The sequence below is a fragment of the Triturus cristatus genome, chromosome 12 (assembly GCF_964204655.1).
Source record: "Triturus cristatus chromosome 12, aTriCri1.1, whole genome shotgun sequence".
NCBI classification, from domain to species: Eukaryota; Metazoa; Chordata; class Amphibia; order Caudata; family Salamandridae; genus Triturus; species Triturus cristatus.
In genome coordinates this window covers 833098987-833126579 of record NC_140595.1, presented here as the reverse complement: position 1 = coordinate 833126579, position 27593 = coordinate 833098987, and the positions used below count along the sequence as shown (strand labels likewise).

Sequence of the window (27593 nt, the reverse complement as noted above, 5' to 3'; positions counted from 1 at the left end):
CATGCTACGCAATTGCCACATGGGAAATGTCCGTATGGTCTTGACTGGCCCCAGAGTGTTCCTTGGTCTGTGGTTTCATTCTGTGCCTGGACCAGATCATCACGTAGGCTTCTGCTGCGCTTAAATGCAAAAAGTGGGGTTTCCCACTGTTGGTTGGCGCTATTCAAAATAGACCATTTCTTTCTGATGATATTTTGGATCCGATTTGATACAGGAGTATAGGTAGTCACACAGACTATCCTGTTACTTTTTTCTTTATTGGTGGTTTCCAGGAGGCTTTCTCGATGGTTATTCCTGGCCCTCTTTTTAGCTTTCTTTACCATGGTCACCGGATAGTTCCGATCCAGAAGTTTCCTCTCCAGTTGATTAGCTTGTTCGTTGAAAGTGCTTATGTCAGAACAGTTCCTTCGTATCCGGAGGAACTGACCAACTGGAAGGTTCTGTCGTAGTGCCTTAGGGTGGAAGCTCTCATACAACAATAAGCTGTTTTTGTCAGTGGGTTTGTTATGTACTTTTGTGTGGATCCCATCTGGACTCCTAGAGATAACCAGATCCAAAAAGATGGCTTGATTACTATCAATGGAGTGTGTAAATTTCAGATGTTCATCCTTGGAGTTAATCCATTGTGTAAATAAGGTAGCTTCTTCCATTGTGCCCCGCCAGATGATAAGAATATCATCTATGTAGCGTTTCCAGGTCTTAAGTTGTGCTGCATAGGGGTTGTTCTGGTTGAAAATAAAATCCTCTTCAAATTGGTGTACATACAAACATGCCATGCTCGGCGCAAATGTGCTTCCCATGGAGGTACCGGAGATCTGGTGGTAAATGGTACCTTCAAAATCAAAGAAGTTCTCAGTTAAGGCAATTTCTGCACACTCTAAAATGAAAGGTATCGGGGTGGTGTAGATCCATTCAATATTCAACATAATTTGTTCGATAACCGCCAGGGTACGTCTCTGCGGATACTGGTTTAAAGCGCCTCAATATCCATAGTAATGAATATGTCTTCAGTGTTACTTATCTCAAGATCTCGTAGATGACATAAGACATCTTTTGTGTCGCGTAAATATGACTTCGATTCCTGAACAATTGGTTTAAGAAACCAATCGCAAAACTGTGACAAAGGTTCAAGCAGTGAACCGATCCCGGACACAATGGGTCTACCTGGCGGTGGTGTTTTGCCTTTGTGAATTTTAGGCAGGATGTAAAATCTGGGAGTCCGAGGATTATCATTAGTCAGGAATTCGGCTTCTTGTTTCGTTATCCAATCGTTAGTGACTGCCTCATGTACCATAATACTAATCCGGTTCTTAAGGCTGTTAGTCGGATCACTGTTATAGATCTCATAACTGTTGGTATCACTCAACAATCTGTTGCATTCATTGCGATACATTTCCAAGTTCATGAGTACAATAGCACCACCCTTGTCGGCTGGTTTAATTACCAGCTGTCCGTCATTTTTCAAAGATTGAAGTGCGTTCCTTTCGCCTTTAGTCAGGTTTTGAAAGCCTTTAGTATTCTGGAAATCGATCTTGTCCACCTCATTCAAAACTGCTTGTTCAAATGCTTGAATGTTATATGATACCTCTTGTGATGGTGGCGAGAAAGTAGACTTCTTCATAAGGCTGGTATTGGTTTCAGAGTTGTAATCTTCTTGATGGTCACCGAAGAATTCCCTGAGTTTTATTTTCCTGAAGAACTGGGCCAGTTCTGTATGTAGACGGAAGGGGTCCTTAGTTGGCGTTGGTACAAATCCCAAACCCTTTGATAAAACCGACTCCTCATCCTGTGTAATTATGTGGTTGCTCAGATTGACAATATTGCTCACTCCTTGCTTGTTGAGGGGCCGTTGCCTTTGCCCCTGCTCCGAGTTGAAACTGAAAGCTTGCCATTTGTCCGCCCACTTTAAATAGGGCGTGCAGACAAATGGCAAAAACTCTGAGGCCATTACTCTGTTGGGCCATCAGAGGTGTATGTCAGCAGTGGAGACATTCTGATGGTCCGCTGACTGTAAATGAGGTGGGGGGGACCTTCTGTGGCTGAGAGGGCACTCCGTCGCCTTTGCTACGAAGTACCCTCTCCTCCAAACTCTAAATTGCACCCTGTCTCTCAAGGTAGCCCATAGTACATATATGATAAAGTCATATAGTGTATCAGTGCTGATTACTATTTTTTTTTTCTTTTCTTGTTTGCATCCTTGGAAAATGAATTAAATTGTTTCTTTAAAAAAAAAAAACTCCTTCTGTTGGTTCTCCACAAATAATAGGTACAAATCCGACACATACACTAGGTGTAGTTAAGCTGTGCCTTTTTCAGATGATTTACAGAGGCCCTTGCCCAAACTAAGTTTTAATAGACTATACTTGAAAAAGTTCTCAATCAGCTCTCAATATTCCAGGGTACTCCTCTTTAAGAGGAGCATGTTCTCTTCAAACCATACTTCTAAAGACAACGTTTTAATGTCAGGCTACTCTTTATTAATAAGAACATGTTCGAGGCATATGAGCTGTAGATCGCCTACTTTTGCATAGATCGCCATCTGGTGTTGGGCTCGGATGTTTGCACTTTGTTATTGTAGAAGTCTTTGTTGTCACGAGATAGGTGACTCCTCCTTTGGTTAGTAGTCCGCATGGGCATCAACTCCATCTCCAGATTGTTTTTTTCCACCATCGGGTTCGTATGTGACTTGCTGCGCTCCGGGTCGGTGTTGTTTCGTTTCCCCTTCAACGTGCAAAGCTCTCACCACTCGACGGTATTGTTTCGATCGCAATCCCTCAACGCGTATCCACTTCCAAGAGATTTTTGAGTCCGGTTGTCATCGTGGGCCATTAGGTCGATCGGCGCCATCAACCAGCATATGGAAAGGACTCAATTTAAAAATTCAAGTGTGGGGCTAAATTCCCACAGACAGATCTCCACGAGGTCTGCAACCTTTGTCTCTCTCCAGAACACGAGAGTCGACACTGCCAGGCCTGTGATTCCTTCAGGTCCAAGAAGATTATATGTGATCGCCGGGCCCTAAGTCACGAAATGTCCAGATCAACAGTCTCGGCGCCAGCAAACATCTTCGAGGCAGGCCCCGACGATCTGGAACCGGAGACAGGAGATGAACAAGCCAGCGTCTCCGAAGCCGACGAATCGGACTCAGAAGACCAGTCGATTACTCCAGATCAACGGAGCGTACTGATGTAGACGTCCCTGCCCCGAAAAAACAAAAGGCTCCGGTAACACCTTCACCTTCGGAGTCTGGGTCTACACCGTGACAATACTTCAGAAGTCCCACCTCGGGGCCCGGCTCCGAAGCCCACAAAGCCTTCAGGCAGCTCGAGATCGAGACAGCCACATCACGGTCCCGAAAAACCATCTTCGTCACCGAAACATAAGCCCAAGGTACCGTCGACACCAGACTCTTCGGCACCAAAAGCAAAGCCCAAGGTACCGGAATCCCTGGCACCGAAGCAAATCCCATCCAAGACTTTGGATACGAAAAAACAGCCTAAGCCTTCAGAGTTGAAAACACCACATAAGCAGAAGGACATAAAAGCTCCTCCTAAAGCTAAGTAAGATATTCCAAAACACCACTCAGAGCCTAAGTCCTCGGTGCTGAAAAAAGGCAACCGATCCAAGGCACTTTTCCATCCAGATCCACCGGATTCTAAGCAAAAGACACTCCATATTGACCGTATTACTGGACAGGTCACCTCTATACCACCTAAAAAGAGGACATTGGACACCTCAGAAACACCTCAGATACCCTAAAAAAAAAAAAGACTCAGCCACCTCACCTATGAGGCCTTTTTCTCCACCTCCACAGCTTCCAACCATTATACTTTCTCCAGCACACTCGCCAGTACCTCCTCTATCACCTGCACCACTAGACGATGATGAGGATTTAGGGGGTGGGGATGAAAACATAGACCCACCACATCATGATACAGATACTGATGATGACACCCACAGTTTTCCACCTCATGACTCTTGGGAAGATTATAATGCCCCAGATATACCTGAGCCAGATGTATACCCCTCCAGACCATCCCCTCCAGAGGACAACGTAGGGTTTGCGCAACTAATAAATAGAGCTGCACAATACTATGGGGTTCAACTCCATTCAGACCCCCTGGAAGAGGATTTTTTATTAGAGATATTCTCACAGCCTCAAAAAACAACAAACTCTCTCCCTGTGCTCAAAGAGATGATTAAACATGCCCCTGAGATTTTTAAAGACCCTGTCAGAGCTAGGGTGCTCCATCCTAGAATTGAAAAAAAATACAAACCCGCTCCAAGTGATACAGCTTACATTGAAGGTCAACTTCCTCTTGACACATTAGTAATGGCAAGTGCCCGTAAAAGGGCAAATTCCCAAACCACATGTGATGCACCTCCGCCAGACATAGAATCTAAACTACTGGACGCATCAGGTAAAAGAGTTGCGTCCCAGGCGGCAAACTTCTGGCGTATCGCCAATTCACAAGCCTTACTAGCAAGATATGACAGGGCTCACTACGATGAGCTTGAAAAGCTCATGCAGCATCTCCCAGACCAATATAAGACCAAGGCAAACGATCTTATAGAAGAGGGAAAGTTAATTACAAAAACCTCTATTAAATGTGCCCTGGATGCAGCAGATACAGCATCTCGCACGATTTATACATGTGTGTTACTACACAGACATGCGTGGTTACGCATATCTGGTTTTAAACAAGAGGTGCAGTCTACCATCCTCAATCAGCCCTTAGATCAGAAACACTTGTTTGGACCTACTGTGGACACATCTTTAGAAAAGATGAAAAAGGACACAGAAACAACCAAATCTATGGGGGCTCTACAAGCAACAACTAGTAGAGGTTCCTTTCGTTGCTCCTCTTATAGGGGCGCCTCCAAAACAACTGGCATAGAAAATACCTCTTCCACGTACAAAAACCCCACTCAAACTTCCCCTAGCAGAGGATATTTTAGAGGGACTTACAGAGGCAATAGCAACAGAGGGAAAGGCTGTGGTTCCAATACCCGCAACTCCCCCACCACAAAACAGTGACTTCCCTCCACTCCCCCCAGACCACTCCACTCCAGTCGGTGGAAGATTATCACAATTCCTACCTGTCTGGAATTCCATCACTACAGACAGGTGGGTGAGACATATGATCCAGTATGGTTACTGCCTGGAACTTACTTCTACACCCCCCCCCCCCCCCCCCCCACATACCTCCCAGACAACGTCCAATGTCTATAGAACATTTAACACTTCTCAAGCAGGAGGTTCTCTCTCTTGCAAAAACATGCAATAGAACTGGTTCCCCTACACCAGCAAGGTACAGGGGTTTACTCCCTTTATTTCCTCATTCCCAAAAAGGACGGCAAAATACCTGTAGTTTGTACTGGACGGACAACATTACCAGTTCAAAGTCCTTCCATTCGGAGTCACAACAGCACCCAGAGTCTTAACAAAAAGCCTTGCGGTGGTAGCAGCCGACTTAAGAAGACAACACATTCACGTGTTTCCTTACCTAGACGACTGGCTCATAAGAGCCAATTCACGCACCAATTGTGTGCAAAACACACACACCACAATCCAGTTGCTACACAACTTGGGATTCACAATAAACCTCACCAAGTCACATCTCCAGCCCTCCTACACCCAGCAGTATCTGTGTGTAACAATTGATGCTTCCAATGCCCTTGCATACCTCAATCCAGCAAGAACAGCCAGTATGCAAGCCCTCATAACAAAATTTCAACCGCAAAACTCACTACCAGCACGCGTATGCATGCAGCTAAAAGGGATGATGGCCTCTTGCATCTTAATCGTTCCTTACGCAAGACTCAAAATGCGCCAACTACAGGAATGTCTAGCACAACAGTGGAACCAAGCTCAGGGTCAACTTACAGATCTGGTGTTGGTAGACAGCCGCACATATCGCTCTCTGCAATGGTGGAGCACTACAAATCTTTCCAAAGGGGGGCCGTTCTTAGACCCGGTTCCACAAATATTTCTAACAGCTGATACATTGCTCACCGGCTGGGGAGCTCATCTCTTAGACCACACCATTCAAGGTATGTGGACCACCCCAACAGAAACTCCTTCATATCAATCACCTGGAGTTACTGGTCATATTTCTCGCCCTAAAATAATTTCAGAAGCATCTCCTACGTAAAACTGTCGTAGTCCGAACGGACAACATGACAGCAATGTACTATATACAAAAACAGGTGGGGACACACTTTTTGCAGCTTTCACGCCTAGCACAAAGCATTTGAAGATGGACCATTCCTCAAAAGATATACCTCTTATCAGAGCACCTACTGGGATACACAATCAAATTGCGGATCTGCTCAGTCGTCAACAACAGCAGATTCACGAATGGGAACTTCATCCGCAAGTTCTTCATCCGTTTTTTCAAATGTGGGGCCACCCAAACATAGATCTCTTTGCCACTCATTTAAACACAAAATGCCCATGCTTCGCCTCCAGATATCCACACTCACTGTCCAAAGGCAATGGAATATGGATGAACTGGTCAGGCAGATTTGTGTGCGCTTTTCCGCCTCTCCCGCTCATTCCATTACTAGTGCGCAATCTCAAACAGTCTCTCACAATGATCCTGGTGGCGCCAACATGGGCCCGACAACCATGGTTCACAACACTGCTGGAACTCTCAGTAGTCCCACACCAAAAGTTGCCCCTTTCCCCAAAGCTTCTCACACAGAACAATGGCAAGATGAGGCATCCAGAACCCACTCAAATGAACCTAGCGATCTGGCTTCTGAGGTCTTAGAGTTTGGTTACCTCAATCTCCCACCAGACTGCATGAACGTTATTAGAGCAGCTAGATGTCCTACCACTAGAGCATGCTACGCACCTAAATGGAAAAGATTTGTTGTTTATTGCAATAACAACACCATCAATCCGCTAGATGCTTCAACTGAAAACATTATTTGTTATCTCCTGCATTTACAAAGATGTAATCTGGTATATACATCTATACGCTTACATCTTGCTGCTATAGCAGCTTACTTACAAAACAGACAACACTTGTCATTGTTTAGGGTGCCTCCCATCAAAGCTTTCATGGAAGGCCTTAAAAGGATAATTCCTCCCAGAGTTCCACCCTCTCCAGTATAGAACCTAAACATTGTCCTAACAAGGCTCATGGGTCCCCCATTTGAACCTTTACATAAATGTGAGTTGCAGTTCCTCACATGGAAGGTAGCTTTCCTTGTAGCCATCACATCTCTCCTAAGACTAAGTGAACTCCGGGCATTAAGCATACAGGAACCATTTTTGCAAATCCATCACAACAAAGTGGTTCTTAAGACAAACCCTAAATTCTTACCTGACGCAATTTCAGCCTTTCACCTTAGCCAGTCTGTTGAGCTCCCAGTATTTTTTCCTCAACCTGACTCAGTAGCTGAACGGGCTCTTCACACGCTTGACGTCAAAAGAGCTAATCTGAAAGAAACACATAGTGATAGTTTCCTCACCGTAGAATTACCCCCAGGCGTCAGACTGGATCCGGAAAGTTTTCGTCAGCAGTACCCCTGCGCGTCGGAAGGTGGCGTTGTGCGGCTCCGCGTCTGTCGTTGGCGTCGTGGTCGCGAGATGCCGTCGCGGCAGCTACTTAGACGCCGCCCTCGCAAGCTGGCGTCAGTTCTTTCTTTTTCCGCGCCAGCAAGCACAGGTCCAGAGAGAGTAGTACCCCTAGTCATTTTTTGACTGTGTTTTTGAGACCTTTTGTCTCGATTTCTTACGAGTCGATCGACTCCAGGTGTCGTAGGGATGCCCGCTTTCAAGTTGTGCGGGGAGTGTCATCGGATGATGTCGGTGATGGATCTGCAGCTCGTGTGTCTCTACTGCCTGGGGCGCGACCACGACCCCAAGTCGTGCACCGACTGCCGGGCCATGGCGCCGAAGACTTTGCGGGAGCAGTCCCGAATGTTGCTTGAATTCCGCTCAAGGTCCTGGTCTCGTGGGAGGTCGAGGGACTGGTCGCGGAGCCATCACCATTGTTCTTCTGGATCGAAGTTTTCGCATTCAGGGTCAGGTAAGACGAGGCACAAGAACTCAAAGAAGCGTCATCGCTTGATGACTTCCCCTTGCCCGTCGCAGCTGAGGGTGCGGGTGGTGCCTCCCCCACAGCTCCGGCGGAGCCTACGGTGTTGCCGTCGGCCTACCCGCCCTTCCCGGGTCCGTCGGCGACTCCGGCCCAGCTCCAGGAATTTCTGGCAGCCATGGCCCGCCTTTTTGGGCTGTCGGGCCCTACCGGCGCGTCTTCGGGCCCCGCGGGCCCGACTGGGGGTCCTCGCCCTTGACTGCCGGCGGCTCTGGCATCGCTGTCGGCTTCGGCCCCTGCGCCGCAGGGCCCCCAATGATCCAGGCCTGGACCCCGGTTGACCTTGTTACACCTCCACCAATGTCAACCCCACTGGCACCACCACCGGCGTCGCCCGTGGCACCGGACGACGACGGCCCCGGTTTCAGCCCCGACATGGACACGGAGCCGGAATTGCGTCGCTCAACGCCAATTCCGACACCGATGGGGCCTTTCTACCCCTATGTCCAGCCTCCTTATTTTTGGCCTGTACCTCAGCCTGAGGAGGAAGGGGAGGACTGGGAGGGGTCTGAGGACCCTCTCACAGCTCAGTGTGAGTATGACCTGGACTGGGTTGAGGATCTTAGGGATGTCAGCGGTCTTAACACCTCTGCTGACCTTGGCATGCTCACTCCTCCTACCGTGTCTAAGGAGGAGGGTGCAAGTTATGCAGTGGTGTTGCGAAGGGCGGCGGAGGCCCTCAACCTCCAACTCCCTACCGTGGCCATCAGGACTAACCTCCTGACAGAAGTGCTTCAGCCGGCGGCTACCTCTGCGGAGCCACTGCTGCCTTTCAATGAGGCACTTTCTGACGTTCTTTTGGGCACCTGGTCCAGGCTCAACACAGGGTCTCCTGTGGACAGGAACGTGGCCCGACGCCATCGCCCAGCAGTATGACCCACTTTTCCTCTCCCAACACCCCACCCCTGAGAGCTTGGTTGTCCAAGCCTCAACGTCCCAGAGTGCATTCCCTACTGCACCTCCGGATAGGGAAGATTTTTTCTTCCGCCAGTTTAGGGCTGCGGTCTGTGAACACAGCATGCCTCTTGGGCCGTTACGCCCACTCTGTGTGGGATACGGTGGAGCAAGTGCTGCCTCAGTGCCGGAAGAGGGATGGACAGTTCTCTCGAAAGCTATTGCTGAGGGGAGAGATGCAGCCAAGTACACAATACGTTGTGGCCTTAACACCACCGACTTGCTGGGCAGATCGATTTGCACGACGGTGGCGCTAAGCCACCACGCCTGACTGAGGACTACTGGCTTCTCGGGGGATGTCCAGAACACCCTGATGGACATGCCCTTTTATGGCATTCGCCTTTTTGGCAACAAGGCAGATAGCACGTTGTAGCGTTTTACGGACTCACAGGTTATGGCCAAGTCTTTGGGCCTGTCGGCCACTCGCCCTCCTCCGCCTTCTGCCTTTCGCAGCAACGGAAGGGGCGCCCCAGCTTGTTTGCTTCAGAGCCACAGGTCGCAGCAGCAAAAGTCTCAGTGCGGCCGAGGACGTGGGAACCGCAGAGGCGGTTCAGAGGGCCAGCGGGCGGGTCAGTCCACTTCCACCCCGGCCACTACTGCCCCAAAACCTTCCTAGTCCGGTCTTTCAGGCCCATCAAACGCAAGTGGGCGGCAGGATTCGCCATCACCTCCCCCACTGGGCCACCATCACTTCGGAAAGGTGGGTTTTTGACATAGTCCAGAGGGGCTACTCCCTCCCCTTCGAGGCTACCCCTCCAGCCATGCCACCCCAGTACCACCGCATGTCGGGGGATCACTTGGCACTTCTTCAACAGGAAGTCGTGGCTCTCTTGGCCAAGGAGGCCATTGAGCTCGTTCCTGCACCAGAAGTAGGAGTTGGTTGTTATTGCCACTACTTTCTGGTGCCCAAAAAGGACAAGGGCCTGCGTCCTAACTTGGACCTCAGGGACATCCATCGCTTGCTCCGGAAGGAGAAGTTCAAGATGCTAACTCTGGCTCATGTCTTGTCTGCCCTCGACCCTGGAGACTGGATGGTAGCATTGGACTTGCAGGACGCATATTTCCACATTCCCGTCCTGCCGACCTATCGGCGTTACTAGCGGTTCACGGTAGACCACGAGCATTTTCAGTTTATCGTGCTCCCCTTTGGCCTTACCAGCGCCCCTCGGGTGTTCACGAAAGTGATGGCGGTGGTCGCAGCTCATCTGCGCAGATCAGGTGTTCCAGTCTTCCCCTATCTCAGTGACTGGCTGTTGAAGGCGGTCTCGCCCCAGGCAGTCGTTTCCCACCTCCAGACTATGGCCGACCTCCTGCATTTGCTGGGGTTCTCCATCAATGTGCCGAAGTCGCACCTGATTCCCTCTCGGAAGCTCCTCTTCATCGGAGCGGTTCTGGACACGACGCAGTTTCGGGCCTATCCTCCCGAATGGCAAGTCCAGGATATTCAAGCTATGATTCCGATCTTTCGGCCTCTATCCTGGGGTTCGGTCAGGATGACCCTGAGGCTACTGGGCCTCATGGCCTCCTGCATCCTGCTGGTCACTCATGCCAGATGGTATATGCGGGCTCTGCAGTTTAACCTGAAGTTCCAGTGGGTGCAGCATAAGGGGAACCTGTCGGATTACGTCCAGATCTCAGAGGGCACTGCACAGCAGTTGCAGTGGTGGCTCACAAACTGACTTTGGGTCCAGGGCAGATCCCTCTCCCTTCCCCAACCGGAGCACACAGTGGTGACGGACGCGTCCCTCCTGGGATGGGGCGCCACATGGGAGAGGCGGAGATCAGAGGCCTCTGGTCTCCGGCGGAGTCCAAGCTCCATATCAACCTTCTGGAGCTTTGGGCGATCCGACTTGCACTGAAGGCATTCCTTCCCTCTGTCAAAGGGAAAGTGGTGCAGGTGTTCACAGACAACAAAACCGCCATGTGGTACTACAACAAACAGGGCAGGGCGGTGTCGTGCACCCTATGTCAGGAGGCTCTGCGCCTCTGGACATGGCTGGAAAGCAGGGCATTTCCCTGGTGGTTCAACACCTGGCCGGTTCACTGAACGCCAGGGTGGACAAACTCAGCCGCAGGTGCATGATGGATCATGACTGGCGTCTTCACTCAGACGTGGCGCAAGGTCTCTTTCAACCGTGAGGAGAGTCTTGGTTAGATCTATTCGCCACCGAATAGAACGCGCAATGTCAGCAGTTCTGCACATTGGCATTTACCAAGGCGGCACTTGCTAGGTGGCGCTTTTCGTCGCGAGTGGACTTGCGGTCGGTTGTACGCCTTTCCGCCTTTACCACTTCTACTCAGAGTGCTGAAGATCAGGCGCGACTGGGCCCAAGTCATTCTTGTGGCTCCGGACTGGGCTCGAAGAGTATGGTATCTCGAGCTACTCAGTATGACCATCGATCCCCCCGATCCGACTGCCTCTTCGGGAGGATCTTCTGTCGCAGCAGCAGGGGACGGTCCTCCACCCTAACTTGTCCAGCCTCCACCTCTTTGCGTGGAGATTGAGCAGTGGCAGTTGATTCCTTTTGACTTGCCTCCTGAAGTCTGTGATGTCATTCTGGCAGCCCTCCACTAAGTTGGTATACGCCTGCAGGTGGAACAAATGTGTGGCATTGTGCACAGCAAAGGCTGTGGATCCCCTTTGTTTCCCCTCTTTCCGAAGTTCTTCTGTTTCTTCATTCCTTTGCCCAGCAGGGCTCCACTCTGGGAACTATCAAGGGCTACCTTTCTGCTATTTCGGCCTTTCTCAGGCTCCCTGATCAGCCCTCTCTTTTTAAGTCCCCTGTTGTAAATAGATTTCTCAAAGGCATTACTCATCTTTTCCCTCCTATTCCTTGCGCAATGCCACAGTGGGGCTTGAATCTAGTTCTTACATATCTAATGTGCGCTCCCTCTGAGCCTCTGCACAATTGTCCTCCTTGTCTGCTGACCTTGAAGGCTGCTTTCCTGGTTGCCATCACCTCTGCCAGGAGAGTGAGTGAGCTCCAGGCTCTTTCTTGTAAGCCTCCTTTTCTATCTGTCTATCCGGACAAGGTTGTACTCAGGACTCGTCCATCCTTTCTGCCAAAGGTTGTCATTGCCTTTCACATCGGCAGACCATCACTTTGCCCACTTTCTTTCCACCTCCGCATCCTTCTGGAGAGGAAGAGAGGCTCCACTGTCTGGACCCAAAACGTGCCCTCTCCTTTTACATGAACCGCACACAGCAGTTCCTGGTGGATGACCAGCTCTTTGTTGGCTACGTTGGTGCCAAAAAAGGTCAGCCCGTACACAAGCAGACTATCTCCCAATGGGTCATCTTGTGTATTAAAGCCTATTATTCTCTGGCTAAAAAGGAAGCTCCGTTGGGGCACCGCGCCCATTCCACCAGGGCGACTGCAGCCACTACAGCATTGGGACGTGGTGTCCCCCCTGCAAGACGTCTGCTAGGCAGCTATGTGGGCCTTGCTGCACACTTTTACTAAGCACTACTGCCTGGACAGCCAAGTCCGGAGAGACGGCTTCTTTGGCCGTTCTGTTCTCCGAGACTTCCTGGTGTGATCTTGGTTCGCAGACCCACCACCGGTGTTGGTATTGCTGGGGTATCTATTCTAAGGTAAGGAATCTATCACTATGTGTTTCTTTCAGATAAACAAGTTACTTACCTTCGGTAGCGATATATCTGTAAGAAACATTAGTAGTGATAGATTCCTTACTGTCCCACCCATCCTCCCGGTTCTGCGAACTGATTTCTATGTTTAAGGTCATCCCTTTCAGGGACCTAGATTCAAGGCACCAGTGTTCAGTATCTTGCATAGCTCTGCGTTTTCTGGCGTGGAAAGTCGTGTATAGAACTGAAGTAGCTGTTGCGACGTCATCTCGGCGACCACGATGCCAACGACGGACACGGAGCCGCACGACGCCACCTTCCGACGTGCAGGGGTACTTTCCGGATCCAGTCTGACGCCTGGGGGTAATTCTGAGGTAAGGAATCTATCACTACTAATGTTTCTTACAGATATATAGTTACCGAAGGTAAGTAACTTGTTCTTCTCTACTACTTTGAAAGGACAAAAAGTTTCAGGAAAACTAAACAACTTTTCGTAGCTTTCTCACCACCACATAAGGGCAATCCTATATCAAAAGCTGGGATTGCCAAGTGGATCGTTAAATGCATTCAAATATGCTACCAAAAAGCAGAGCGTACATTATCCATTCCCCCTAGGGCGCATTCTACACGCAAACTAGGGGCATCCATGGCATTCTTAGGAAACATCCCCATGGATGGCATTTGCAAAGCCGCAACATGGTGTACACCGCACACTTTCACAAAATACTACTGTGTATATGTGCAGGCAAAACAACAAGGTAGTGTTGGCCAGGCTGTATTAAGAACACTTTTTCAAACTGCTGCAACACATACAGGTAGCCACCACTAAGGAGGTAACTGCTATATAGTCTATGCAAAAGTATGCGATCTACAGCTCATATGCCTCGAACGGAAAATGCTACTTACCAGTATGCATCTGTTCTTGGCATGTAGAGCTGTAGATCCACATACGCTCACCCGCCTCCCCGGACACCTATCTGTGTTGCAGTACTATCCTACTTAGATACATTACACATGGACATCATTTATTTTTCTAACTAACTCCATCATTACCCTTTATGGCGAAAACAATCTGGAGATGGAGTCGATGCCCAGCGCACTACTAACCAAAGGAGGAGTCGCCTATGTCGTGACTACAAAGACTTCTACAATAACAAAGTGCAAACATCCGAGCCCAACACCAGATGGCGATCTATGCAAAAATATGCGGATCTACAGCTCTACATGCCAAGAACAGATACATACTGGTAAGTAGCATTTTCATTTCTCTCCACTCCATACTTCTAAAGAAGACCACATTTTGCTGTGCAACTCATTTAAAAAAGTAGCCCCAAACTGATATCCCAAAAAGTGGACACCTAAAAATCTATTTTACAGGCAGAGGTGTGTTGTGTTTACTATGGGAAAAAGCATGTTCGAGGCATATGAGCTGCAGATTACACACTGTGCATAGATCGCCATCTGGTGTTGGGCCCGGATGTTTGCAGTTGTTTTTCCTCTTGGAAAGTCTTTGGAAGTCACGAGGTATGTGACTCCTCCCTTGGATCGTATTGCGCATGGGCTTCGGCACCATCCTCAGATTGTTTTTTTCCGCCATCGGGCTCGGGTGTGTTCTTGACGCTCCGGTTCCAAACAGTTTCCAGTTCTTCTGATCGGCGCGCAATCCTCCCCTTTTCGCTGTATTGTTTTCGATCGCGATCTACACACTCGACGCGACTCATCGTTCGAAGTCTTTGATTCCGGTCGTCGACGAAGGCCTTCGGGCCTACCTAAGCTCCGGTCCTGGCTGATGGAAAGGACTCCATTCATGAGGTGTCCTCGATGTGGGTCCAAATTTCCCCACACCGATCTCCATGAGGTGTGCAACCTCTGCCTCTCCCCTGAACACGAGGCTCGAGATTGTCCGGCGTGCAAATCTTTCCGGTCCAAGAAGACCATTCGAGACCGAAGGGCGAGGAGAACCATGGCACACTCGTCAACAGCGATCCCAGACGACATCTTCGGAGAAGACGTCGATGCTCCAGAAGAACAGCACACCGAAGAGGGCCTTGTCAGCGCCTCCGAAGCAGACGACTCAGATGTCGAGGACATCACTCCGGCACAGAGGGGCTGAGTACTAACATCCACCCCCACCCCACACCCTCGACGGCATCGAAAAAAGCTTCGGTCACGCCTTTGCCCTCGGGCCTAGGCACGGCCAAAGACCTTGCTTCCCACACCTCGCCTTTGGGCCCGGTTAAGAAGCCTACCAAGCCTTCTGGCGGCTTGGGCTCGAGCCAGCCTACTGTCGGTGTCGAGAAACACTCCTCCGCACCGGCGCCGAAAAAGAAAATGGCCTCCTCCTCCGCACCGAGCTCCACACCGAAGCACTCGGCGCCGAAGACAAGCACCAGCTCCTCGGTACCGACACCGTCCCCAGAGCCGAGCAAAAAACCCAAAGCCATCGACACCCACACCTCGAAGCTGAAAGTCATCTCGGAGCCGAGGAAACAATCAGCCATCTCGAAGCCGCACAGTTCAAAACAACGAACCGATGCCGACTCCAAGAATAAAAAACCTACGGCCCGACGCCTTCGGCGCCGACGGATTGGTCACTCACTGAAGAACTATTTCGGCCTGTTCAACTACAAAAAACGCTTGTCAAAGACCCTAAAACTGGACATTTGATGCTCAGCATCAAAAAGAGACCGCTGGACAAACCTGCCCCAGCTCCACCTCCAAAGAGGAAAGACTTTGCTACCTCCCCTTTGAGAATACCTTCACCCCCTCCTCCACCTCCACCTCCTCCTCCACCTCCACCTCCTCCTTCTCCTCCCCCACCTCATCATTCCCCCCCACCCTCTCCGGATGAGGATGATGACTATGTCTACGATGACACAGGGGACGAGCCCCATGACCAACCCACAGGGGACCCCACTCCTACAGGCTCCCCAGACCCATGGGACGACTATAACATTCCAGACATCCCTAACATCCCGCAGGACGATCTTTCCCCTTCAAGACACCGCCCCCCCCCCCCCCCCCCCCCCCCCCCCGGGAGACACAATGGGGTTTAATCAACTACTCCATAGGGCTGCACACTACCATACAGACCCCGTGGAGGAAGACTTCCACCTAGATACCTTCGACACAACACACAGGGCCACTTCCATCCTGCCCATGCTTAAAGGGGTTATCAAGCACGCACCGGAGGTATTTAAAGACCCAGTCAGGGCCAGGGTAATCAACCCTCGCATCGAGAAGAAGTATAAGGCTGCCCCTACAGACCCCACCTACATCAGAGGGCCAGCACCACTAGACTCCCTAGTAGTGTCCACTGCAAGAAAGCGTGCAAACTCCCAGGCATCAGGCGACGCACCACCACCTGATAAGGAGTCCAAACTCTTGGACGCATCTGGCAAGCGCACTGCATTCCAGGCTGCCAACATATGGCGCATCGCAAACACACAAGCGCTTTTGGCAAGATATGACAGGGCACATTATGATGAACTGGAAGCCATAATGCAACAACTCCCTGACAAATACAAAAATAGAGCCAACGAGCTAATCCAGGAGGGTAAAACCATCACCAACACCTCCATTCGCTGCGCCCTAGATGTAGCTGACACCGCCTCTAGGGCAATTAATACCAGCGTCCTCCTCTGTAGGCATGCCTGGCTACAAATTTCAGGTTTCAAACCCGAGGTGCAAGCTTCCATCCTGAACCACCCCTTTGACCAGGAACATCTGTTCGGCCCAAAAGTTGACAATGCCCTGGAAAAAATGAAAAAAGACACAGATACGGTGAAGTCTATGGGAGCCTTACAGTCGCACCCTCCCAGGCGCTCCTTTCGCCGCTCTTCCTTTCGAAGCACCTCCAGAGGCTACTCCTCCGATAACGCTTCTACTTCCTATAAAGCCCCTACCCAATCCACCTTCACAAGGGGTTACCAAAGAGGCGGCTACAGGGGCAACAATAATAAAGGCAGAGGCAAGACTAACACCTCCCGCTCTGCCTCCACCCCTACCCAATGACTTCCCTCCACTCCCCCCAGACCATCCCACTCCGGTCGGGGGCAGACTTCACAATTTCCTTCCTGTCTGGACTACTTTCACCTCAGACAAATGGGTAACACAAATAATTCGGTCAGGCTACTGCCTCGAACTAACATCTACCCCCCCAAACATTCCACCCAAACAACGCCCAATGTCACAGGAACATTTGTCACTACTAAAGCAGGAGGTAATCTCCCTCCTACAAAAGAGTGCGATAGAACTAGTTCCTACCCACCAACAAAATATGGGAGTTTACTCCCTATATTTTCTCATACCAAAAAGGGACGACACTCTAAGGCTCATCCTAGACTTCAGACCCCTAAATCACTATATACACTCAGACCATTTTCACATGGTCACACTCCAGCAGGTACTTCCCCTGCTCTCCCAAAACGACTTCCTTGCCACCCCAGACCTCAAGGACGCCTATTTCCACATTCCTGTTCACAAGGCTCACAGGAAGTTTCTCAGATTTGTAGTGGACGGTCAACACTATCAATTCAAAGTGCTCCCATTCGGAATCACCACAGCACCACGGGTGTTTACCTAGTGCCTAGCAGTAGTGGCAGCACACCTGCGAAGCTAACACAATCATGTCTTCCCGATACCTAGACGACTGGCTCATAAAAGCCAACTCATACAACCAGCGTGTACAACACACTCACGCCACTATCCAACTACTTCACGAACTGGGCTTCACATTAAATCACACGAAGTCCCATCTGCAACCGTCCCACGTAAAACAATACCTCGGTGCCACCATAGACACCTCAAAAGCGCTAGCCTATCCCAGTCCTGCCAGGATAGCAAGCATAAAGGCTCTACGCGCCAAATTTCACCCGGAACACTCTCTTCCAGCTCGAGTGTTCATGCAACTTATAGGAATGATGGCCTCTTGCATATTCATAGTACCTCACGCAAGACTCCAGATGCATCCTCTCCAAGAGTGCATAGCGTGCCAATGGAACTAGGCCCAGGGTCAATTGACAGATCTGGTGTTGGTAGACGGTCGTGCCCATTGGTCTCTGCAGTGGTGGACCACCACAAACCTTTCCAAAGGGCGACCGTTCCTGAAACCGGTTCCTCATAGTACTGACAGCGGACGCATCTCTCTCCGGCTGGGGGGCTCACCTACTACATCACACCATACGGGGCAGGTGGACGCCTCAACAAAAGTTACTCCACATCAACCATCTGGAGTTACTAGCCATATTCTTAGCCCTAAAGGCCTTTCAAACACATGTCTCAGGCAAGGCCGTCTTAGTCCGCACGGACAACATGACAGCCATGTACTATATATAAAAACAAGGGGGCATACACTCTCCGCAGCTCTCTCAGCTAGCACAGAGCATATGGAGATGGGCCATACCCCAAACACTATGGCCGATCTGCTGAGCAGACAAACGCAACTGATCCTCGAGTGGGAACTCCATCCACAAGTTTTTCACCCGTACTTTCAAATGTGGGGGATCCACAGATAGACCTCTTCGCCACCCACGAAAACGCCAAATGCCCAAGCTTCGCCGCCAGGTATCCACACCCATTATCCAAAGGCAATGCAATATGGATGAACTGGTCAGGCAGATTTGCGTACGCCTTTCCCCTCTCCCACTTATTCCATTAGTGGTGCGCAAAATACAACACTCCCTCACTCTCATCCTAGTAACACCAACTTGGGCCAGACAACCGTGGTACACCACACTGCTGGAACTCTCTGTAGTACCGCACCAAAAGTTACACCTCTCTCCACGCCTCTTAACCCAGAACCATGGAGAGATCAGGCACCTGGACCCAGCTCAGCTCAACCTTGCGATCTGGCTCCTGAAATCCTAGAATTCGGTTATCTAAATCTTCCCCCTGACTGTATGAACGTTATTAGAGAAGCTAGACGACCTACCACTAGAGCTTGCTACGCAGCCAAGTGGAAACGTTTTGTGGTCTATTGTCACAACTATAACCTCAATCCCCTAGATGTGTCCATTCAACACATCATAGGTTATTTACTACACCTACAAAGATGCAATCTAGCCTACACATCTATTAGACTACACCTTGCAGCCATAGCAGCTTATCTACAAAACAGGCAACATCTATCACTCTTTAGAGTACCTGCCATAAAAGCCTTCATGGAAGGCCTCAAGACAATAATTCCCCCCAGAGTGCCACCCTCACCTGTGTGGACCCTAAACATCGTTCTCACCAGACTAATGGGGCCTCCCTTTGAACCTCTACAAAAATGTGAACTTCAATTCCTAACATGGAAAACTGCTTTTCTGGTGGCCATTACTTCCCTCAGAAGGGTCAGTGAGATACAAGCACTCACCATTCAAGAACCTTTTCTGAAAATGCATCATAACAAAGTTGTTCTCCGCACTAATCCAAAATTCCTCCCTAAAGTAATTTCTCCCTTTCATCTAAACCAATCTGTTGAACTGCCCGTATTTTTCTCGCAGCCACAGACCATTGCAGAAAGAGCTCTCCACACAATAGATGTCAAACGAGCCTTACTCTACTACATCGAGAGAACACAACCCTTTCGTAAGACCAAACAACTGTTCGTATCTTTCTCACCACCACACAAAGGCAACCCCATCTCCAAATCTGGGATAGTTAGGTGGATTGTCAAACGCATACAGATTTGCTACCACAAAGCAAAACGAACGCTATCTGTTCCCCCTAAAGCCCACTCTACACGTAAGATAGGGGCTTCCATGGCATTTTTAGGAAGCATTCCCTTAGATGACATCTGCAGAGCAGCTACAGGGTCTACACCGCACACTTTCACTAAACACTATTGTGTAGATGTGCAAACTAAGCAACAAGCTAGTGTGGGCCAGGCTGTACTCAAAACATTGTTTCAAACCACTGCAACAGATACTGGTGGTCGCCGCTAGGAGCGAGTACTGCTATATAATCTATGCACAGTGTGTAATCTGCAGCTCATATGCCTCGAACGGCAAATGCTACTTACCAGTATGCATCTGTTCTTGGCAAGTAGAGCTGCAGATCTACACACGCCCACCCGCCTCCCCAGCTACCTTTATCTGTTCCAGTTTATCTTATTTAGACACAGCACACATGGGCATCTTCACTGCTTATTACTACGCTCCATCATTTCCCTGCTGGCGAAAAAATATCTGAGGATGGAGCCGAAGCCCATGCGCAATACGATCCAAAGGAAGAGTCACCAACCTCGTGACTTCCAAAGGCATTCCAAGAGGAAAAACAACTGCAAACATCCGGGCCCAACACCAGATGGCGATCTATGCACAGTGTGTAGCTCTGCAGCTCTACATGCCAAGAACAGATGCATACTGGTAAGTAGCATTTGCCTTACAATGCAATCGGTCCTGCATTGGTGAAAGTTAGAGATATTGGCGTTGCAAATGAGAGCGTTTTTTCATTTGTTTTTTGGTTTAGGGTTAGCAGAGCCTTTTGGTATTGATATGACCCTAATCTTTTAAGAGGCTGCAGGCCGAGTTAAGTGGGCAGGTAATAGGCAGCAGTTACAACAGAAAAGGGTCGTAAATGGAACTCTTGCTCCATTTGGCTTCAAACCCTGATAAATAATGCTTGGAGAAATGGAGGCAACTGAGAGCGTGTGAAAGGATCAATGCAGCACAGGAATGCAAGTTAGGAATGCTACCGCATAAAGTTAAATTAATGTATTGATTAAATAAAAGCTGCGTGTGCTGATTTAAAAAAAAAAAGCTGTGTTTTAGTGCATGGTCAGGGTGTTAAAACGTGTAGCAGGGGGAGGAATGTTCTGAGCTCCTTCTGCTTGAATGCTAATTAGTTTAATCAGCTGGTGGGAGAGGGAATGGGGAATGGGAGGAGGGATGGGCAAGGAGTGTGCAGCAGGTTGTATGTCTGTAAAGTGTCAGAAGGGACACCTGGGAGCGTCCTGGCGCTGAGAACCATCGAGCATGCATAGTTTATTTTATGGAAATAAAGCATTATTTTTCATTTCGCGTACTCAAACTTGTATACATGCACCTTCTAAGCAGATCTTTAACCCCTTCAGTGCCCATGACGAGCTGGACTCGTCATGGGCCGCGGTGGCGCTGTGCCCATGACGAGTCCAGCTCGTCATAGACCCCGCCCGCTAATGCAACGGCCGGCACTGGGCGGGGAAAGGGGCGGGCACTGAAGGGGTTAAGATGACACGGCCTGCTCTACCAGTGCTGACAAAACTTTATTTGGAACAACAAAAACAAAGTATGTGATATGTATAATTGTTTACGTTACAACATTTGCTGCTCAAGCAGAATGTACGAATCCTACGCTGCGGATCTGCTTTTCAATGTAAGAAGGCTGGCTGTTATCAACCTGCAAAAGGCAGAAAGTGCTCTCATTGTGAATGCTATGCATTTGAAGCTCCGTCCCTTGCAAACGACGCGCTCAAAAGTGCAGATCACTAGCTGTATTAATTACAGTTTTAATAAATAACAATAACAAGTGACCACACATGGAAAAGGGGCAGTCCTCATGGGAGGATACAACATTCTAAAAGGAGGGACTACTAAGGGTATTCACCAATGAAAAGCCACCATTTCTAAATGGCAGGAAGAGGGACCAATGAAAGAGATGGGCATTTTTTTAAAGTATATATTTGAGATACAGCATGTCTCTTAGAGACAGCGCATTCGCTGCCTAGGCAAGACTTAAAAATGCTTCCTCCAGTTTGTGAGGAAGTCCTGTTATGTCGACCGAAAGGTAAGAAGAGTCTGCTGACTTGGCATGGTAACAGTAGCCTGTGACCTCCTTGCATCTGGCTGCTATGTCATGGTTTCTCCAGGGTGGCAGTTAGACTTCATATGTGATGGAAATACCTGATTAAATACTATCTTGGAAGGGTATGTAATATATATTTTAACATGAGATTTATTGAGGGTGAGGAATTCTACATATGATCATAAATGAGGTAATGTTTGCCTCTCTCAGACACAGTACTGGAATTTAAAAAGGCAGAATAGTACATCCGAGTAATGGAAAATTGCCTTCATTGTGATTTCGATGCTCTGTCCTTGCTCACCCTACTACACAACACCCAATAAGCTATCTCCTTGAGAAACATGCACCAGCCTTGCTTTATTCAAAATAATCATGTCAAAACTGGAATGGGGTGGTTTGTTATTCATGTGTAGGTTCACACGGACTGCACAGGAGGATGTTAACCTTCCATAAAGGATCCAGGTTTCAATGTGACTTCATTTAACGTACATACATTTTTGGACCTTGCCTGTAGCACAGACTTTCCCATTCTGGTATGAAGGATGGAGAAGGAGGCCTAAAGATGAACTACCATGAAGATCATTTTTCTGATGGATTGCTACATGATTTTATGAAGGCTTATGGACGTAGCCTTCAAACATGGCAGCAAATTGAAATCTATCTGCGAGTTCTTGCTGTGCTTGCATCACCCTAAATAGATCATGCTATATGTTCCATGTCTTATGTCTGAGTGGAACTTGGTTTTCTTCACTTGCTGTGACCGGTCCCTGCGCCATGAGGGTGCCTAGGTTTTTACTTCTGTTTGTCGTTCAGGTCAGTCTTTGCAAAGAGAGGCTCATATTGAATGGATAAAAGTGACTTAAAAGGAGTCTGTCAGTCGTCCACTCAAGTGGTCTATATGTGCTGTCAGCGTGGTCCAAGATTATCAAGCCTTTGTGCAACAAAGGCTTCATATCCAACAGCAACAGAAAATGACAATATCCATGGAGCTCAACATAAGCATTGGCTGCATCGTTCAAACTCATGGTAAAGGTTTGTTCTAAAGTGCCTATTGTATTATTATTTAAATAGCACTTACTGTCCCATCACCAACTTGGTTTGTCATTCATATTCTCTTAGACTCCTCATTTGGTAAACTTGAATGAAGACCCACTGATGTCTGAATGCTTACTGTATCACATAAAGGATGGAGTCACCAGGTAAGCATACACCAGATTGCCTATTTAAGCACTTGCATACATTTTGTTTCGGTTACTTGCAGCCCTGTGCTGAAACTGTACAGAATTTATCAATGGCAATCTTGTGTAATAGTTGTAGACTTTAACAGGATTGCGTTGTGCAGACTGTTTCATTTTCATGGGATAGATGAAAGCATACGCATGGCTCACCTTCGTTCTGTTTGTCAGCATCTGAGAATTTTTGCAGTGATTATCAAAACAGATTAGATTAAAATTCAACCTGACCTTACCAATACTGATTGAAACTATGGACTGTTTTACTCTATAGCTTTGTTGCATGCTATGATGTGCCAATTGCTTAGTCTCCTCACTTTCCTTTGGCAGTGGAAAGTGGGTAGTTGTTTCTGGACTTCAGTTTGCATGGAGAGGATTAACTATACAGTAGAGATTAGATAAGATAATTAAATAAGATAATAGATCTAATGACATCAAAGAGATATGAATATTCTTGGACCCACAAAAACGTAACCCAGGGATAAACCAGGACTCTGGAAAATTCCTGACATCAGTACCTCTTTATTCGTAGCTTGTGTTGGCCGTCAAGGTCAGTAGGAAAACTAGTAAGCAGAAGAGGTGTGTCGCCTCTCAGCCACAACCACTCCAAAGGTGTCCTGAGCTGAAGTTACCCTCTCCTTTGAAAATCCTCCATATTACTTGTGAGTATTTTAGCCAATATGATTAGAGGTATACCCCCTCCCCAAAGGGAATAGACATACAATGGGTGTAGTCACCCTAAAAGTAAGTAGCCCATTGGCTACTACCTGCCAGTACCTGTAACGCCCTAAAATTGAGTATTTAGGGACACCCCTAAACCTTGCTCCTCAGATTCCTGCCAACCTACTGAAGAAATTGACTGAAGAGTTCGGAAGCAGTGAAGACCCCAGACGACAACTAACTTGGTCCCAGCCCTACCAGCCTGTCTGCAGCCCTCAAAGAAACCTGCTCCAAAAAGCTACTCGTCCTGCAGGCCCAGCGACCTCTATAACCCTGGGAGGATTGCCTGCCTTCCCTCATGACCAAGAACTCTTGAGGACAGCGGCCTTATCCACAAAGAAACCCAACAAGCAGAGCTCCAGTGTCCTGCTGAACCGCACAAACATACCTCCGGGCCTACCTCTGCACCTGACCCCTCCTGTCTGATTCCAAGTGGCCCACCAGTTCCAAGAAGGTTCCCCAGCGATCCTGAGCTCGAGTTCATTCCAGAGTGACCTCTGCTGGACTACACAAGGACACTTTCAGACTCAACTCAAACTGTCCCCCAACCATGACCGGCTCCAGTAAGACTTCTCCAACGTCCAAAGACACCCCTGCACCCGCCCCCCCCTTCCCGCCCCCCCCCCCCCTTGGGGCGCTCGACCAACAGTTCCCCAGAGTTCCTCAGCAACCCAACTTACCTCCAGTGCCACTGGTTCCCATCGTCCAGCCTCCTGGTCCGAGCCTGCAGCATTTGTTTGAAATCTTGAGTCTTCATTATTTTGCATTAGGTGCCTAACAGTGTTGGCACTCTGCACCCGACCGTCTCGGTGCCGCAGAGGGTGCGTGCTTGGTGCTGCCTCGTGGCCCCCCCAGTGCTAGTCCTAACCCCTGGAGATGACCCCCAGTTCCGTTTTTACCTACCTGCAACCAGCACCTCATTACATGCGGCCAGTCTCCTTTGACTAACATTGGGCCCCAGTAACCGGATTTGACCTCTGCACCAATACAAAGTTACAAACAAAGGACATTTGTCCTCTAACTCAAATAATACCAACAAACAACAGGGTTCCTATCAAAGCCAATTTAATAGGGGAACTTTCTACAAAACTAAGTATACAAACAGAGGTAAAGGCTTTGCAAACACTGCCAGAACCCCTACCCCTACAAAACAGTGACAACCTTACACCTCCCCCAACACATACAACACCAGTGGGGGGACGGTTGCAACAATTTTATCAACATTGCCAACGCATTTCCACAGACCAATGAGTGTTATCCATAACCAAAGATGGGTATTGTTCAGAACAAAAAAAAAACACAATTCCACCCAGACCAGACAAAATGCCAAAAGAACATCTTGCACTCTCACAGGAAGAGGGTCTTTCTCTCCTTCAAAAAGGAGCAATAGAAATAGTACCACTACAACACCAGGGACACAGAGTATACTCCCTTTATTTTCTCATGGCCAAAAAGATCAAAACATTAAGGCCTATTCCAGACTTCAGGCCACTAAACAGATACATCACCTCGGAACACTTTCACATGGTTACACTACAAGAAATAATACCACTGTTACAGCAGTGAGATTTCGTGACAGCATTAGATCTCAAGGATGCATACTTCCACATCCCCACTCATCAAGCACACTGTTGTTAACTACACTTTCAGCTAAACGGACAGCAACATCAAGTCAAAGTGCTACCATTCGGGGTCACACCAGCTCCAAGGGTTTTAAAAAAATGCCTTGCATTAGTGGCGGCTCATCTCAGTCGAGAAGGAATACATATTTTCCCATATCTAGATGATTGGCTTATGAAAACTCCAACTCGCTATCAGTGCCTTCAGCACACTCAACAAATACCACATTTTCTACACAAACTGGGGTTTACATTAAACATACAGAAGTCTCACTTGCAACCTCTGCAAATTCAGCCTTTCCTAGGTGCAACACTCTACTCAATCACAGCCAAGGCATATCCCAGTGCAAAAAGAGTCCCAGAGTTTATGCAAACATTACCTCTATTTCAGCCACAAGCTCATATTACGGTTACAAATGTGATGGGTCTGTTAGGTGTGATGGCCTCATGCATAGCTATAGTACCACACGCTCGTCTACATATGCGTCCCCTTAAATGCACTCTGCAATCTCAATGGTCTCAAGCGAATGGGGGTCTACAAGATCTAATTTTGGATGGGCCAGCAACTCATCGCTCTCTGCTGTGGTGGAACATCAACAACCTGTTTGTGGGCCGGCTCTTCAAAGCCCCAATTCCGCAAATCACCATTACTACAGACGCATCCCTCCAGGGATGGGGAGGGGGGCAAATATGCAAGATCTCAGAGTTCGTGGTCTATGGACAGTAGCTCAAACACAGCTTCATATCAACCATCTGGCATTGTTAGCAATCCAGCTAGCCCTCAAAGCCTTTCGCATTCACTTATACAACAAGATAATGCGGATACGAACAGACAATATGATTGCAATGCATTATATTAAAAAACGAGGGGAATGGGACGACACTGCTCACAGCTATCCCTCCTAACAGAGCGTATCTGGCACTGGGCAATCTATTACAAAATCCACCTCCTAGCAGAATACCTACCTGGGGTGGACAACTTTGCATATATGCTTAGCAGAACACATCAACAGGTGCATGATTGGGAAATCGATCAGACACTACTTCACTCTTACTTCAAAAGGTGGGGGACAGCGGAAATAGACTTATTTTCCACTCACCTCAATGCCAAATGCTAAAACTTCGCATCCAGGTTCCCTCGTCCACTATTAAGAGGCAATGCCCTACGGATGAATTGGCCAGGAGTATTTACTTACGCTTTGCCTCCTCTCCCACTCATTCCATATGTAGTTCAGAAATTAACACAAACCTCTCTGATGCGTATCCTAGTAGCCCCAACATGGGCACGGCAGCCATGGTTCACAACACTACTGCAACTATCTCTAGTGCAATATAAGAAACTACCTCTCTGGCCAGACCTAATAACTCAAGATCAAGAGAAAACCATACACCCCAAACCCAATTTATTTGGACAACCGGTGGATAAAGGCAAAGAGTTCAACCTTTGCAAACAGCATACACAACAAACACTAACCCTACTGCACTAACTTGGTTTACCGTCAACCTACACAAGTAGCATCTACAACCAGCTACAATACAACCATATCTAAGAGCCATGTTCAATGCTCATTTAGGGTTAGCATACCCAAATGCAGACAAGACACATAATATTGTAACACTAATCAAAAACTTTCAGACTGGGAATCAAATCTCAGTCAAAACACTTATGCGACTTTTGGGCATGATGGCATTTTGCATCTTAATAGTGCCACGTTACACATGAGTCCTTTACAAGAATGTCTCTCACATCAATGGACACAGTCACATGGTCAACTACAAGATCTAGTGTTGGTAGACAGCCACAAACATCACTCTCTGCAATGGTGGAATCCTCAGAACTTATTTACATGCCTTTCTTTTAACCTGAGGACCCTCACGGCACTCAAAGTATGTTTTGCATGTGAGTGGTACCCCATTTTAATTGTGAGAATAATTTTTCTCTTTTCATTGTTGGGGACCAGTGGGCACTGAGTGACTCATACATTCTCAGTGTTGTCACATTTTCTTGATTCATTTCTTGTTTGACTTCTCACCTCTGAGGAAGTTTAAGCACACACCTCCTTTTTTCTTTTTGGCCACAAAAGCAACCGATGATGATAAAGTGGGCATACTGGCGAGTACCATCCAGCAGCTCCTTGGGTTTGCATACGTGAGGTACTTTCTGACCTTCTCTCACACTTTTTTCTTCTTTTTTGTTACACACATTTATGTGATGGTTTGAAACCACTTTGTTGTGTGTATGTGATGTGGTTATTGACGTTTTTCTTAAATAGAACAGTAAGGACCAGCAGGTCACAGGCAATAAGCTGGACCTGTGGGGGAAGTTTAAAGTTTCAGTGAAAACTCCCTGTGGGTTCCAAAAATATAAGGTTCTCTGTTCGACAGAGGTCGGATCTGGCAGTGTATCAATTACCTAGAGCTTCAAGCTGTTCACCTAGTATTGAAAGCGTTCCTACCTCACCTACAACACAAAGTTGTCCTAATCCGAAAGGAGAATATGACAACTACGTATTATCTACAAAAACAGGGGGGACTCACTCTCTCCAACTATCACGCTTAGCCCAGACAATATGGAAATTAGCACTTGATCACAGCATTC

At 48.2% G+C, this 27593-nt stretch overlaps 1 protein-coding gene across 2 annotated transcripts in view; it reads left to right on the top strand.

Annotated features, from left to right (window-relative positions):
- Window positions 1-27593, top strand: part of KIF1C (kinesin family member 1C) — a 949797-nt gene that overhangs the window by 700478 nt on the left and 221726 nt on the right. For both annotated transcript variants that reach the window (XM_085638138.1, XM_085638139.1), the window contains exon 16: window positions 22543-22622. In XM_085638138.1, coding sequence (XP_085494264.1) covers window positions 22543-22622 — 80 coding nt within the window. The remainder of the gene's footprint in view (window positions 1-22542; window positions 22623-27593) is intronic.